The sequence below is a fragment of the Protopterus annectens genome, chromosome 2.part1 (assembly GCF_019279795.1).
Source record: "Protopterus annectens isolate FY-2018-M chromosome 2.part1, PAN1.0, whole genome shotgun sequence".
NCBI classification, from domain to species: domain Eukaryota; kingdom Metazoa; phylum Chordata; order Ceratodontiformes; family Protopteridae; genus Protopterus; species Protopterus annectens.
This window is the reverse complement of record NC_056729.1, coordinates 361,601,443-361,618,751: the sequence shown is the minus strand read 5'-3', so window position 1 is coordinate 361,618,751 and position 17,309 is coordinate 361,601,443. Positions and strand designations below refer to the sequence as shown.

At 41.8% G+C, this 17,309-nt stretch overlaps 1 protein-coding gene across 1 annotated transcript in view; it reads right to left on the bottom strand.

The window, feature by feature from the left end:
• The window catches only part of PROM1 (prominin 1), a 1,709,767-nt gene that overhangs the window by 1,330,312 nt on the left and 362,146 nt on the right, over positions 1 to 17,309 (bottom strand). The window contains 1 exon segment of the mRNA XM_044062202.1: positions 5,136 to 5,194. Within this exon segment, the coding sequence (XP_043918137.1) occupies positions 5,136 to 5,194 (59 nt within the window).

Genomic DNA, 17,309 nt, shown 5'->3' with positions numbered 1-17,309 from the left:
GGAATCAAGCTGGTCAGGGACCCTGACAGAGTCAGAAAAGCATACATCCTCTGACCCATCAATGCCTCCCTCAGAAGAACCAGGTCCTGTAATTCCACAACACGGAGAGTCAGAAGAGAAGAATACAACCTTGGGGACGGGGATCTCACTGAGCCAGAGGAGGCTGGAAATGCCAAGACAACCATCTCTATCTGGGCGCTGAGGAAGCTCCTCATCATCCTTTCTATATCCATAAGCAAAAGGCTCCTGGAGGATCTGCATGAAGCCGAGAAATGGGAGAACTTGGTCAGTGATCCAAGCATGGACCTCAAAGCAGACTTATAACATCCACGATCTGAAGATTGGCTCTGAGGCCTAGGAACCAAAGAGCTTTGGATCCCTGGTGGATCCCAAAGGGGAAGGAGAGCTCTTCAAAGTAATATTGGATCTGACAAACCTGTTGGAATAGACACCTGCTGGACCACCTTCTTCGGCTCCAAAGAAGCAGGTGGATCTGAGGGAGACTTAATGCTAGTCGGATTCGAAGGCCACTGCTCTGAGGGGACCTTGGAACCTAACTACAGATTCAGTGATGTTGAATCCGACATGGCCAAAGGCAGTTTCAGATCCATAAACTTCTGATATGAAAGCCTAATCCACTCATCAGCCAAGGAAGGAGAAACACCTGGGGAAGCAGATGGGGCTTTCCTTTTGGCGTCCTTAGGGCCTGGTGTAGCTGGAGACAGAGACAAGAGGACCCCCTTGAACCATGCCCTTCAAAAGCAACTTGTTACAACGATCCGCCAGTGCTCAAGGGTTGAATGCTGCACAGACAGAACAATCAGCCTTGAGGTGGTCGGCCCCCAAACAGTAGACACGTTTCTTGTGGGCATTGGAATTAGGCATTTTATGCACGCAAGAAGTACACCTCTTAAACCCTGTAGGTCTATCCTTCGACGTAGCACCAGCCAAACCCACACAAATGAAAACACACAAAAACATCAAAGGCTAAACCACCTAGCAACAAACAGCCAAGAAAAACTAACTCACTAACTATTAAGGGTAAGGCCCAGTCAACAAATAGGCCCCAACCCTATTACCTACAGAACGGTACAGAAAAGGGCACCAAGCGCCAACCAGAGAGAAAAGGGGGGAGCACCACAAAACACATTAATTCTAGAGATATACTAGCAATGGGAGGGGAGGGGTACAGATAAAAGACTACCTAGAGAAAGTAGTAACCAGCAAAATACAGGAAAATTCACTTAGCTGAAGAATACTTGAAAAATGCTATCACACACAGCTAGAGAGCCCAGTATCACATCTGTGCATAAATGCAGCAAATGAGATCTGAGGGTTAGAGTGCAGAAGGGGTTTATAGGAGAGGGAGGAGCTCAAGCCTTGGATCTATGTCTTGTGTAGTGCCAGACTGGATCAAATGTTGGATCCAAGACCCAGTCGTGAGGAATAATGAAGTGGATAACATCAGATCTTGTTTCAGCACACACCAAAGTCCTGAGCTTAGATGTCTCTGATGCAGTTAAGTAGGGCATGCATGGTCCAAACCACAGAGACAAGAAGAGAAACAAGTCATGCAATAGATCTAACAGAAGCAGCATTATGTAGTGGTGGGTAGTCTCAAAATTGCAGTTGCTTCAGATTATCTCAAAGGTCTATACACTGCAATGGCACAGATTATAGAAACTGTTAAAAGAAGGTGTATTTCATCACAGAACTACTGTTAAGCTTGTAGATATTAGGAATATTACTCACCCAGGCAATTTACACTGGTTAGGGCCATGGGACAGCTACCTTTTCAGGTGCCACTGGCTAAGGTTCATTTGGACTAGGAAGTAGAACAAGAAAAAGTAGATAGCAGTTTCAGTGATATCCTGAAGTGCATTAACTGGTAATTAGTCAGATGATAAAGTACTTCTATACATGCAATTATATGCAGAAATGCAAGGCGACAAGCAGATGGACAAGGCAGTATTAGAGAGATCCTAGCCAGTGTCTGCACTTCCATCGGTGATTGTTGATTGGTGATGTGGCTATCTGGGAAAAGAGTTGGATGATGCCAGCAAGTTTAAATCTGTGCCACAGGTATCAAAAGGTACTGGAACTTCATCTGAAAAGGTCAGAGGGTGTTGTATACTGAAGCAAGAGCTACTGCATAGAGAATGGACTCATGAAAGGGTGGAGAAATGAAACAGAACTTGGTAGTCTGAATGACCTACAGTCTGGCACTTCTGGTCATAGTCTTTCACATTCCTTTTTGTAGGCCACCTAGACATAATTCATACAAAAATAAGGTTTCTGAAAGAAAGGAAGTGGCCAGATATTGCAAAAGACATGACAGGATAGTGTAAAACACATAAGCAGTATCAAAGGCTTAGAAAGGCAAGACACACAGGTCAAGTAAACTGAATAGCAGCCACTGGTATTGTTAAACCGCTTAGTATCCCCAAGCACCACAGATACTTCTTGGTGATGGGGGATTATGCTACTACATACAGTGAGAGAAAGTTGCTTTGTTCTCTGTGGAGGCAGAAAAGCTGGCACATGCTTTGTAATAAACTTTTAGCAGGATAGATCTTCCCTCAGGAAATACTGACAGACAGATGAGCTAACTTGCAGAAACACACTAAAGCAGATGACTCCACTCCTACTCACCAGTGGTATAGAGAGATAAAGCCCTTACTATAGCCCAGGTGAGTTGAGCTCAATTAGCAGCTTTGGCACTGGATGGTGCAGGCAGAGAAGGATGGGTGGGCCCATCCTGTGGGACAAGGAGTGGTATAGCAGCATGTATGAAGGTTGCACCCTTTAGAGAAGGGGAAGGTAGTGTAGTACATACCTTGGGGGTGGGTTTTGGCTCACCAAGCCACCACTAGCTGGGGAATCAAAGCATGAACTTGCACAGGGAATACAGAGTGGGTCTCTGCTGCGACATGGGTAGCTCATTTTTTCTACCCTGGGTGGAGGTTAGGGTCATATAAAACACCTTCACAGTTGTTGGAATGCTGATGAGAACAAGCAACCCTGATGGATGACTGTGACAGTCACCAAGCAGCTCCTGCCCCTGTAAAGTAGTGGATACAGACTTCGTACAAAATAAATGGGCTAAGCTTGATAAGAAGAGCCTGACGGCTGGGTAAGCATCTGCCAAAAAAGTTAAAGAAAATATTTAACCCCATCATCCACAAACAAATGGTACAGAGATCTAACTCCATTCTTAAGGCCATGCTGACCACATTCACGGACCAGCTTAAACAGGAGGACAGATACCTAGACATATGGAAGTGCCTCAAGAATTTTTTTTTTTGTCACCTGAGCTACTTTATGGTCACATTATGAAGGAACCTGTAGGTGCAGTTCATGAGTGGGAGAGTGAATATGAATCTCCCGAGAGTCCATTTTGCAGTATGTGTTGTAATTCAAAACTAACCCTGGGTAGTGCAAACAGGTTGTCACAGAAGCACCTAACCCAAGCACACTGTAGCATTACCAGAGAGCTAAAAAATGAATATAGTTTTGAACAAAAAATAACTGTGCGTACTCTTGTTCAGCAAAATAAGCTGCAAGCAGCATCACAGGATAAAATGATTCTGTTATGGCAGTTAAGAATCTGTGGGAAGATAGAAAGCAAAAGGTAAGCCAAAAACTAGGAAGATGGAATATCTTGATTACGGATATGAATAGTACAACACAAGCAGTGAAAATGTTTTTAGCCCCTATAGACTTGTATATAGGTCACAACAGAAGAAATTGTGGATGATAATAAAAAGCTGAAGGAATTCATCTGACAGGGGAAGCGGGAAAGAGGTAAGTGCTATATACTGATTTTCCTCACAGAACAGAGTGGTTTAGGGTTATATGATTTGAAGAGATACTTTATTGAACACAGTTAAGGCTCATACACAACATAAAAAAGAGGTTATAAATTAACGTGAAAAGAGGATGACGACATGGGGGGAGGGGTCAAGGGATAGAGAAAGAGATTTTGGAGTCAAGTCCTTAAGGAGTACAAGCTACCACCATACACATCATTACATTCATAAAGTAGAAGAAAGCATTAGAAGAACTAAACAAGTGCTTGAATAGACAACAGATTTTGCCAATATGGATTACTACAAACAAGTCTACGGAGAACAGATAAGAAGGCAGGCTGCCCTCATACACCTTGTAGCTCCCAACCTCATAGTAGCTCTTTTGAGCTCCACAAATGTTGTCAGCTGTCAGAAAGCATGCATGCATCCTCATACATCTTTCCCTCTTAGTGGTACACAACCCGGGAAGCTTGCACTCAGGAGGCCTTTCCTCTGTTGTAATACCCAGATCATCATGCTAGGTGTCATCCAGCTGGTAAGCCACAGCCACTTCCTTCCACAGGATGGATGAAACAGCAAGGGTCAATCACTCCCATCCTTTCTAGATACTGTGCATAATGGAACTCGGATCATCTAGGTCACGAGTCAGGGTTTCATCTGCCTGTGCCACAGTCGGGGGCAGACTGGAAAAAGTTTTGTGTTGTGTTGTCCATTTGATTTGAAATGAATGTTCTATGACAGTGTTGAATAAATCAAAATGCCTTTACTGCAATACTGCCTCTTTATAGTCAAAAAACATACATTAAATGATGATAATGCAGAATTAGTTCTAATCATTTTATACTAACTTTTATTTTATTGTAACTTATCTGCTGCTTATCCCTACTATCCTTCAAGAGGTTATAATCAAATAACTGGCATTCTACTAGAAGAAACCTCATTAATACAGCTAATAATACCGTACAATGTAAATGTGTATTCTACATGTAATACTCTGTACTGTTGTGCTCACACTATTTATGTATTTTGACTGTAAATTCTCTGCATTTGTTATCTCATGTATGTATTGTTTAATCCATGTGGAGCTTTTCTCCCAAGGCCTCCACTGAAAATGGGCTCAACTAGGCCCAGTGAACCTTCCCTGTAAACAAATGCAAATAAATTAAGTATTTAAAATAAATAAATATATCATGAAGTAACACCCAGAATAGTCTGCAAAAAAGAATTTCAATCATACTTAGCACTTCACTATCAAATCTGACATTTTTAAACATTCTGATTAAATATACAAGAGTTTGAAAACAGAAAAAAACATATGTACATTACCTTCTTATAGTTGCGTTGCAATCCTACAATTTTTTGCTGTGTTACTTCTATGACAAGGTCTGGAAAAAAAAAGAAGAAGAAAGATTACATTATGATAATAATTTATCCATTTCTTTGTTCTTAGTTAATATTATTCCTGTATGTTTTTTTCCCATTTCTGAAAATACCAAATGTCATTTACTACTTACACAGCTATTCTTTTTTTTTCCTTTGCTGTCCTGCACCTGGCAACCATCTGTCCAGTTGTCCAGATCTTAGTCCGATTTGTCCTCTTTAAATTAGAGCTGCTTGTTGCAGTAGCCACACCTCTAATGTCCCCTCTGTATCCTGTGTAAGCACTCTGGAAGGGCTGAGCAATGACTGCAATGCAGGGCTGTTACCCACTTCCGCTAGTGACAATGCCCTCCTGGCAGCCCCACCGTCCCATATCAAGCAGAAAATCTGTGCTAGATCCCTAGTCTTCAGTGGAGATTCCTTAACAGCAGACATGCACACAACAAATTCCCTCTTGGGAGAAGGAAGAGGTGAACAGGTAGTGCCTCTTCTATGCTGTCCCTTCTTGGATGACACCTTTGGCATTCATGTTGGCTGGGCCATAATCACTTTATTTTGCTACAAGATGGAACTAGCTATGCTTATATTCCAACCCTTAAGGGAATGAGCCAGAGCACAAAGGTCAAATTCAGAAAGTAAGAACCATGAGCACTGTGCTAATTACTGCCTAACGTCATCTACAAAACAGACCTATAAAAGCATATGCTGTAGAACCCCACCATTTCTCAAATCCAAGACCAAAGTTAATCGGCCAGTTGTATACAAAACTAGAGTGCCCCTTCTTTTCTGACTAGCTGCCTGTTCTTTTCTGATAAGTAAGGGTCTACGCAGAGAAATTACCTTTTGCAGTCAATCTCCAAATGCACACCAACCTGTTTAAAAGTGTGGATGTTCCCACCAGGGAACTTCACCTTTAAGAAAATAATATGTCTGTCTTGCTATTTCCCTAACTAAAAAGCTATCAATCCAAATTCTAAACTGGCTACAGAAAACCACTGCAAGCCAAGTAGTTCCCAGGTTTAATTCACTGCTGGGGTGCCTTCTGTGCAAAGTCTGCATGGATTTTCTCCAGGTGCTCCGGTTTCCTTCCACATTCCAAGACATGCAATAGATGGACTGGACACTAGTCATCGCTGAAGGGACACCCCAACCCCCATGTGCAAAAATGGGAAAAAGGGTTTTTTGTGTGTGTGTGTACTATCTATCTATCTATATATCTATATATCTATATATATATATATATATATATATATAGATATATATATATATATATATATATATATATATATATACACACACACACACAAACGCACATACACACACACACAATATATACATACACAAACCAGCTCTTCCAAATCACATATCATGGCTGTCTCTTGGAAGAGTGCATCCTTCTCTTTGCAGGGGAGGAGGGAGCAGTTATCTCAAGTGAAAAAGTTTTAAGTATCAGGGGGTCTTACCACAAATGATGGTACAAGGGATTAGGGGATTTACCACCTTTACCAACAAACTGCATCAATGGTGGCAATCTTAGTGGCACTTAAGTGGACTTTGGTGGTGAAGCAACAGCAGAATCCTGGAGTGAATTTCTCATTCTACCAGTCTATATTCCTCATTTGCGTATACGGTTAAAGGTTTTACCAAAGTCACAAATAAAGTGTGTTTAGATATACCTGAAGTTATGCTTGCATGCATGTGTGTTAACTTAGTGGTTCCAGTTAGGTACTGCCATTTTAGTGGTGGCCTGATGTAAAAAATTAGTGAAAAGGTTTCAAATTGGGAACACTTAAATGATGGTACTATAAATTAGAATGTTTCTACATACTTTCCATTTTCAGAACACATTAGCAGAGTCCAAAAGTCTGAACAGTTGATGGGTGTGCGTCTAAATCAGATCCACTGCCCAAGTACATCCAAAGTAAAGCAACATAACACAGGCTTACCTACAATGAATACAATGTAAAAATGTCAACCAACAACATGAAGCAAACAGCAGAAGAGGTATATCATATGCAGAAGTACTGCAGACATACACATACATTTGATGATACAGAATGAGTGATCACAATTCATGCACAGTATGTGTGGTGATGAAAAAACACAAGTACATGAAACAAAGCCATATGACTGAACATAACATGAATACATGGTATTAATTTGAACAAAGCAAAGAACAACATGAGTTTAGAAAGATTGCCATTAACTATTTTTTTAATAGCTCCAGAGTACAAAAACTTTTAGAACAGCAGCTCAGGCAACAGAAAGTTGAATGGGTTGTTAAATTTAGGAAGCCTATAAATAGATACCCTGTACAGGTATAGAGATATTTCAGAAATGTTATGAAAATTAGTATAAAGCACAGAAAGGTGGAAATAAAGAAAGCACAAATGGAAATATTTATTTATGGAGGAGTTAAATATACCAAGGTTATGAGGTCACAGCAGATATGATGAAGATATTGGGCGAGATATGGAAGAAACGGCTCCTGAAGGTGTGGAGAGAAAGGCATGTTCCTGATGACTGGAGAACAAGCAAACTCATGCCAGTGTACAAGAGCAAAGTGGACATCCACAACTGAAGGGCAGTACAGAAGTATCAAACTCCTGTCACATTGCAGGAAAGTTCTGGAGAGGGTGACTGATAAATGGATGTGCAGAGTAGTATAGAAAGTAAGATGGAAGAACAGTTTGGATTCAGATCAGGATGCAGCACAACTGGCCTGCTGTTTGCAATGAGACATAGTTGAAAAGAAGCTAGAGATGAGGAAAGAGTCCAACTGGCATTCCTAGACTTAGAGAAAGCATATGGCAAGGTCCCAAATAAGCAGATTTTGGCAGTACCGAGTTGGTTCAAAGTCCCAGAAACATTGGTAGAATTAGTGCAGGCTATGTACACGGACCCAATGACTCAAATACGAACAGCATTCGGTTTCACAGAGGGGTTCCCAGTGGGAGTGGATGCACACTAGGGTTCAGCTCTGAGCCCACTGCTATTCATACTGGTGATGGACTACATTATCAAACAAGTCAGTGGGGACAGATCAAAAAGTTGCTGTATACAGATAATGTGGCATTTCAGACAGACTCTGAGCAAGAACTTCAGCAAAGGATAGTAGAATGCAATGCAAAATTGAAGGCACATTTTATTTATTTTACATTTGTTAACCGAGAGTGTCTGACTGGGCCAAGGGCTCTTTTTCAGCAGAGGCCCAGGGAGAAAGGTTCCACACAGAAAGTTACAGATACATTTAGGTACTTAAACAGCATCAGAACACACAGGTTTACAATAGACATTTTTTACATTCATTAATAACAAGAATAATTAAAAAAAAGTTCATGGTATCGAGTTGTGTTTTGAAGCACAATACAATACTAACATAGTACATTAGATTATTTTTGCAGAAGTATGAATACAACCCAACAGAGAAAAGTAGACTTTACTTAATGATGTACATCATCATGGGATGAAACGAAGTACAGATAAAACAGTGATAATGGCAGCAAATTGGGGGAGTCAGAAGATGCTGAGAATTGAGACAGAAGGGAAGATAGCGGAGCAGGTTAATAACTTCAAGTATTTGGGAGGGGTGGTTGAGGAGAAGAGATGTCTGAATGAAAAGGTCAAAGCTAGAATCAGAGGGGCTGCAGCCAACTGACTTATTGTCAGGAGTAGTACAAGACAGAAGAATGCCAAAGAAGCTGAAAAGTAAGGTGTATAAAACAGTGGTGCGACCAGTACTACTGTATGGTACAGAAACTTGGGCAGTAAAGGCAGAGCAGATAAGAAAGCTAGAGGTGATGGAAATGAATGCCTGATAAGGGTGGTAAGATGCACACTATGTGACTGATGAAGAAATAAGGACTTAAGAGCAGAAGCCAAAGTAGCTCCAATTGCAGAAAACATCAGAGAAAATAGATTATAGTGGTTCAGTCACATGTGCAGAAAAGCATAAGACAACCTGGTGAAAATGATTTGGGACAGACAGGAAGAAAGTAAGAGGAAATGAGGGCATCCAGAAAACAGGTGGATGGCGTGAGAGAAGATCTGTGACGGGCAGGACGGAGGCACTGAACTGAGAGACGTGACGACAGTTAACACAACACCCTGACCCCATGTAGAAAATGGGGGGGGGGGGTTTGATGATGATTAAATATGCCAAGATTACAGGCAGATGAGGCTCAGCAGCTAACATTTAAGATAGGAGGAAATGATAGGAGATAACAAAGGAAAGTTTCCAGGAGTAGACTGTATTCTGGTGGAAGTCTGGAAGCTAGGAGTGAAGAAAGTGATAAAGGTCTGGAAAGTTTTGTTTAACAGTATTTTAAAAGGAGGGGTGGCACCAACATCCTGGGAAAAAAACAGTTATGGCTGTAATACCTAAAGACAATGAAGATCCACCTGATCCAGCTTCACATAGGCCCATTTCAATTATAAAGCAATTATGTGTATAAGGGGTAAAAGAAATGGCAAAGGTGATGCTAAAATGGATAGATATGGACCAGTGTGTGTTTGTGTAGGGGTGGCAAACATCTGACAACATAAATTGAACAGTGATGATCCACGGGGAAGCAGAGTGTACGAAAATGCCACTGTTATTGGCGAGACTTGATGCAGAGTAAGAATTCAACAGAATAAGCTGGCATTTTATGAAGAGTGCAATAGAAGCATTTGTATTTCCTGATAAATAATAAGGATAATTAGAAGGATATATAAGGGATCAGAGGCAAAAATGAAGTATTTAGGAGTTTGGATTAAAAAGGATTCTGATATGGCAGCTAATAAGCTTTGATATACAAACCAAAACCGAGGTTACTATCAACATGGAAGTTAACAAAAAGGTATCAACCCTGAAGAAAAAAAATGAAATGGGCAGTTGAAGTAATGTCCACAAGCCAGACACCAAGTCCAGAGTTGGTGGGAGGCTCAAGTCAGAAAAAAAGATTCAACCCGAGTAAAATCTGTAATAAAAAATATCATTAAAAAGGGAAAACAAATGACCTAGATTTAGCATTTATACAGGTAACCAAAACATACTTTCATAAATAGATAATAGGAAATCCCATCAGACTATTTTTCATCCTAGGCCAGAATACCAAACATCATTACCTTGCCTCTTGCCTCAGTGTGTGTGTGTGTGTGTGTGTGGGGGGGGGGGGGATTTGTTTGTGTTCATCCAATTATCCAGGTAAGTCTCGAATGTACTAGGGTACTGCCTTGCTTACTATGCTAGGGTACTTTATTTTGAGTCACAAAGAACTAAAAGTACTTTTTTTTTTTGGTGGCGTTATAACAGATGCCCCATTTTTAACTACCTAACCTAAATGGGATATCAAAAAACAACACAACCATACTATTAAAAAGATACTTTCAAGTTAAGAACTAAAAAAGTTGTTAAAGATTTGTATAACTGAGATTTCCTGTTGTCAGCTATACAGACAAAAAGTACAGTTTTGTACCTACCATAAATGTAGATGTTCGAGGATCCACATTGCTGCAGTCCTAACTATTGGGTAGTCCGCTGTCCAGTCGGCCCGAATACCAAAGTATAAGGCTGACGTCGGTCAGGGCGCATTAGACTGACGTCAGTACGTCAGGGTACTAATGCGCATGACTGACGCCATATCCTCAGTCTTTTCTTGCCCCAGATGTCAGAAGACCCTAAAAAGACAAGGCCCAATATACCTGCACCAAAAATATGTACAATATATACAAAAATATCAGCATATAACCTCACCTACACAACCACCCCTAAACACAGAGGGGAAGGAGGGAGGGTAAATTGGACTGCAGCAATGTGGATCCTCGAACATCTACATTTATGGTAGGTACAAAACTGTACTATGTTCTTCGTTCCACATTGCTGCAGTCCTAACTATTGGGTAGAATCCCAAAGCAGAGGTAAGGGAGGCTGGCAAATCAAAAAGAAGCAGGAGCTGACAACATGCCTTGCAAAATAGCTGTGGCAAAACCAGCCCTAGACAGAGTAGAGAGGGAGGTGATAATGCTTAGAGAAAGTATGCACTGAACTCCAAGTAGCTGCCTCCAAAATATCCTTAGTTGCCACCCCCCTTAGAAATGCTGTTGAAGTGGCAGTAGCCCTAGTGGAATGAGGCCTAATCCCAGCTGGAATCTCCTTACCATGATGGGAATAACAAAATGTAATGCAACACCCAATCCATCTAGAAATAGTTTGTTTTGACACAGGCTTGCCCTGAGAACTCAAAGCAAAAGAGACAAACAACTGCTGAGACTGCCTAAAATCCTTAGTCCTGCTCAAATAATAACGCAATTGCCTGTGTACATCTAAAGTATGCAAAATCTTTTCCCCTTTATTTTGGGGAGCTGCATAAAACGTAGGCAAATGAATAGTTTGGTTTAAAGCCACACTAGAAACCACTTTAGGCATAAAGGAAGGATTAGTACGTAATGATACCCTATCCTTATGAAAAATCAAAAGGCTCAACCGCCATAAGGGCCTGTAACTCAGAAACCCTTCTTGCAGAAGTAATGGCCAACAAAAAGCAGTCTTCCATGACAAGTATTTCAATTCAACAGTAGCCTTGAGGCTCAAAAGGTTGTAGAGTAAGTTTCTCCAACACAAAATTGAGATCCCAAGCAGGAGTAGGAGCTCTACGTGGGGTCTTATATTCTTTGCCCCTCTAAGAAATTGCTTGAACAAAGGATGTGAAAACAATGGTGGGTCACAATCATAGTGAGCTGAAATTGCTGCAGCATGAATCTTAATGGAAGAGAAAGACAAACCTTTGTCCAATAACTCAGTAAGATATTGAAGAGCCACACTCAAATTAGGCTCTGAAATCTCCAAATTCTTTGCTGCAGTCCAAAATAAAAATCTCTTCCATTTTTCTGCGTACACTTTCCTTGTACTAGGTCTTCTGGCTTCCATAATCACATTTAAAACTTGTTGAGGAAGTTGAGACCTGCTGTCTGTCAAAACATTATATGCCAGGCTGTGAGATGAAGAGAGTGAAGCTTGACATTGAGCAGACGACCGTCCTTCTGAGACAACAGATGTGGAATCAAGGGTAAAGGCCATGGAGGCTTCTTTACCAGACTCCTCAGTAATGGGTACCAGTGCTGCGAGGCCAATCTGGAGCTATTAAAATCATCCTTGGCTTGTCTTGTCTGACCTTTAGAAGCACCTTTGGAAGAAGAGGCAGAGGTGGAAACGCATACACATGAAGATTTTCCAACTGAAAGAAAGAGCATCCACTTTCCAAGCTGTGTGATGAAACCTCTTTGTTCAAAACTTTGGCAGCTGGTGGTTTAGTGGAGAAGCGAACAGATCTATGTCTGGAGTTCCCCAGGACACTGTCAACTTTGAAATACATGAAGATCCAGTTTCCACTCGTGGGGATCCATGATTTGTCTGCTTAACACATCTGCTAAGGAGTTCTGTGCTCCGGCAGAAACCTTGCCTGAAGAGTTAGTTGCAAGCTGAGCGCAGTCTCCCATAAAATCATTGCTTGCCTGCACAATGGGTAAGAATGTGTTCCCCTTGTTTGTTGATGTACCACATGACAGTTGTGTTGTCTGTTAGAATCAACACCTGCCCTGGAAGAAGTAACTCCTTGAAAGCCATTAATGCAAACTGGACTGCTAACATCTCCTTCATGTTGATATGTAGATGCTGTAGTCTGGCAGGCCACTTGTCTTGTATCCACTTTCCATTTAGATGAGCTCCCCAAGCAATGTCCGAGGCATCTGTCGTTAAAATCTGACTCGCCTCTGGCGGGTCACAGAGAGTCCCTTGTTTAGGTGACATTCCTGAGCCCACCACAAAAATTCTGTTTGAAGGCAAGGTATTATTTGAATGACAGTGTCCAAATCCTGGCAGTGCTGTGTCCATACATTTTGAGATACCATTGCAGCTTCCTCATATGCAGTTTGGCATTGGGAAGCACCAGAATACAAGATGCCATGAACCCTAATGCTTGAAGGACTGTCCTTGCAGTCAGCACGGACTGATGAGATAGTTGATGGAAGTAAAAGGATAGACTCTGTTGTTTGTCCGGGGTTAAAAGGCCATCTGGGCTGCTGTATTCAGTCTCACACCCAGAAAGCACATGTCTTGAGAGGGTACTAGACTGGACTTTATTTCGTTCACAGAATACCCTAGGCATCTTAGCACTGCTATAACATATTCCAGATGCTGTAGAAGGTCTTCCTTTTCTTGAGCCAGAATCAGGCAATCGTCCAAGTAAGGATAGATTTGAATTCCTTGTAGCCTGAAGTAAGCTATCACTGGAGCCAGAACCTTTGTGAATACTCTGGGCAGTAGATAAGCCAAAGGGCAATGCAGAGAACTGATAATGAGAATTTCCAGCTCGAAACGCAGATACTTCCTGCAACTTAGTCTTATAGGCACATGAAGGTAAGCTTCCTTGAGATCTAAAGTTACCATCCAGTGATCTTTGCCCAGCAGAGGTAAAAGCTGTTGTAACGTCAACATCTTGAACTTTGGAATGTCCAGATAAGTGTTGAGGATAGATAAATCCAAAATTGGTCTCCACGTGTTCCCCTTCTTTGGTACTAGGAACAGGCGAGAATAAAATCCTAGGCCCCTTTCTGATACAGGGACTGGCTGAATGGCCCCTATTTGGAGTAACAGAGAAATTTGCTTGTGAGCCTCTGTCCTTTGTGGAGGAGGAACGTCTGGCATGCCTTTGAAAGGGGCAATGTATGGAAATAAAACCTGTAACCGTGGTGAATGATATCCAACACCCATCTGTCTTGAGTAATTAAATCCCAATTTTCTTTGAAAAGAGACAGTCTTCCTCCCAAAGGAGCTGCCAGACGAGAATCTACTGGCAGCTGAAAAGGCAGGTCATTGGGTCTGTTCGAAAGGACTGACCCCTGCCCTCACCAGAAGGCTGAGCAGGTGAACTCCCTGTTCTAGGCCTAAAAGAACCTTGAGCTCTTCCCCTACCACGTCTAGACCTACCCCTAGACTGGGAATCATAAGCAGGATATGTCCATCCCTTAGTAGGCCAATTTCTACTAAACTTCGGTGGCTGCACCTGCAAAAAATCTTTAACAGTTTGCATAGACTTAGCTTTGTCCTCCATTTTCTTTAAAACTGCTTCCACAGGTGAACCAAACACATCAGACTGTAAAGGAGCATCCAAAATCCTTGTCTTAACATGCTCAGCTAAATTCTGATCCCTCAACCAGGCATGCCTGCGAAGAACAGAACTAGTGGCAGCCACCCTCGAGGAAGCCTGTACAGCATCAAAACCACATTGCAAAGAATGCTTACCCACTTGTTCAGACACATGAACTAAATCCAGCAACTCTTTACACTCAATACCTTCCGCCAAAGCATCCACCTTAGATTTCAATTGTGAAAGGAGATAATTTTGATATTTTAGCATGTGAAACTGACAATTCAACGCCCTCATGGCTAAAGTGGAAGAAGTATACACTTTCTTTCCCCATCTATCCAAAGCCCTTGCTTCTTTATCAGTGGGAACAGGGTTTTTAACAACAGAGGCCTTAACACCTTTAGGTCCCTGAGAAACAGTTTCCGGGTCTGCCGTAGGACTCTTAAAAAGATACTTATGAGCTTTAGGCACCCTATAGTACCTATCAGGTTTAACAGGAGCAGGAGGCAAAGAATCAGGATTCAGGGAAGCCTCTGCAAAAACATCTTCCACCACATTCAACACAGGAGGTATAGCTAAGGGCCTATGCTGGGGTAAAAACAAGAATTCCCTAAGCCTTTTCCTGGAATCAGAGTAATCCTGGCCTTCCCATTTAAAGTGTCCCCTCATGGAATGCAGAGTCTCTGAAAATGAGAAATCCTCAGGAGGAGAAGCTGTAGGAGTGGAATCATCCACATCAGAATCAGAATAAGGAGGATACTCTTGCAAATCTTCCGCAGAAGACTCAGAAGCCTCTGAACACTGTTCAAAACTCTCAAACTCAGGTTCCACCCTAGGCCTCTTATCAGGAGGGGCATAGAACCTCTAATCATAGTAATCAAATCTTCTGCCATTTTAAGCATATGTTTCTTAGGCACAGAACCTAAAGTGCTAGGAGAAGCCCCCACTGAAGCTAAACTTGGCCTACCTCTCAAAGAAGTTTTGGAAACAGAAGGAGAGGCTCTAACTACCTTGGGAAGAGAGGGAAGAACAGTTACCTGAGAAGCCCCTTCAGCCTGGCCTACCTCCTGAGAAGGCACATCCTGTAACAGTAAAGTCTGTGCCTGAGACTCCAAAGAAACTCCTGGCAAAACCTCTGGCTCCACTGAGCCTTCTAAAGAACCGACGTCTGGGACTGCCGGTTCATCAACCCTAGGCTTCGCTGTTTTGTCCTTGCGCTTTTTGGACGAAGCGGGCGTCGGAACATCCGACGGCATTTTATAATTACAACGCTTCCCAAACACTAACCTGGCACAGTCTAACCTTCTCTTAATAGTGCGTTTGTTAAATCTAGCACAAGAGCGGCATCCAACAACGTCGTGCTCAGGCCCTAAACAAGGTATACACAAGGTATGGTAATCCCTATGAGGTATCTGTTTCCCACAAGAAATACAGTTATTCACTTTTTCTGACATCGGTTAAATACTGAGGCAAGAAAAACCAAAATGTTCCCCAACGGGTACTTAGCCAACTTTGATTCGGTCTGAAACTCCGACTTCAGAAAATTTCAGAACGCCAACCTGCACTCGCAAAACTGCTTCTGCATCGGACCATGCGGCAAAAAAGACTGAGGATATGGCGTCGGTCATGCGCATTAGTACCCTGACGTACTGACGTCAGTCTAATGCGCCCTGACCGACGTCAGCCTTATACTTTGGTATTCGGGCCGACTGGACAGCGGACTACCCAATAGTTAGGACTGCAGCAATGTGGAACGAAGAACATCAGGATACTAATAAAACTTGCAACAACTGTACAGGAAAAATTCAGAAGAAAGAGGGGAATGTCAAGGAGGGTAAACTGAGCAAATAATACAAATACTGGCCTTCAGACTAATATACCCAATTCACTAAAACGTAAAACAGTTGCTTGTGGTCATTTTCTGATGTAACTGATCTTACACACTGCTAAACAAATCAGGAAATGGGTCTTTAGATGCACATCTTAATGAGCAACAGGGAGGGGCTAGGCATTCTGGAAAAGTTTCAGATGCCAAGCTGTTTAATTTTTGTTGGCCGTAGTGGTCCTAATTTCATATTACTATATTTCTATACACTTATAGACACATTGATGGTCTGGGGTTCAATGAATTGGCAGCTGATGGAACGGGAGGCAGTGATAATTCTGATCCCTCAGCATATAACCAAACACACACAGAGAATAATCAGAAAATGTGACTTAGGAGTTATGTCAATCAAGTTTCTTGATGGCCAGTCTGCAAGTTTGATAACCGAACATATGAACGTTATATATTATGTGCGTCTTTTAGGGAAATATAGTCATATGTTAGGATGTTGGCAATTTGTCTGAATGATATAAAAGAACACAACTTAATAGCAGTGGTGCTGACCATTTAGCCTGCTTAAAGGAAATATGGTACCCTGAAGGTTAGCCAAACTACCTTTCCACAAATTACTCTATCCTCAAACACTGTGTTTTCTGAAGGATATTCAAACAAATGAGTGGAAGTGTTTTTAAATCGGGCTTCACAGTGAAGCAATTCAGACCATGTGAAATCCCCACCCTTCTTCCAAGGACACTGGAAAAGGGAATTTCTTCCTTTTCTCTCTGTGACCCTTAAAGACTGCAGCAAAGCTTCATTTTTACCTGAATTTATGGCTTGCCAGCATAGGTGTTCTAAAGTTGCCACCTGTGTAATTCTGACATTCTTTTGCTAACGTTTTGCATTCTAAAGTCTGAGGCAGTGCCGTTTGAGACGCAATGTCTTCATGCTGTAAAAAAAAATAATTTGGAAAGTACTGAAGTAATCTATTGGTTGCCGTACCTCCTGTCCCTAATATACAAATCTAGCAGGCTGATGTAGGGATCAATGTCAGTGTTGACTTAATGTTAACTAGTGGTGAATCAGTGCTTGCTTCCCTTTCTTTACTGGTTTAATGTCTGGCTCTGAAATCTCTGAAGAGAAGGTCAAGGTTGAAGGTCTGTCTTCAAC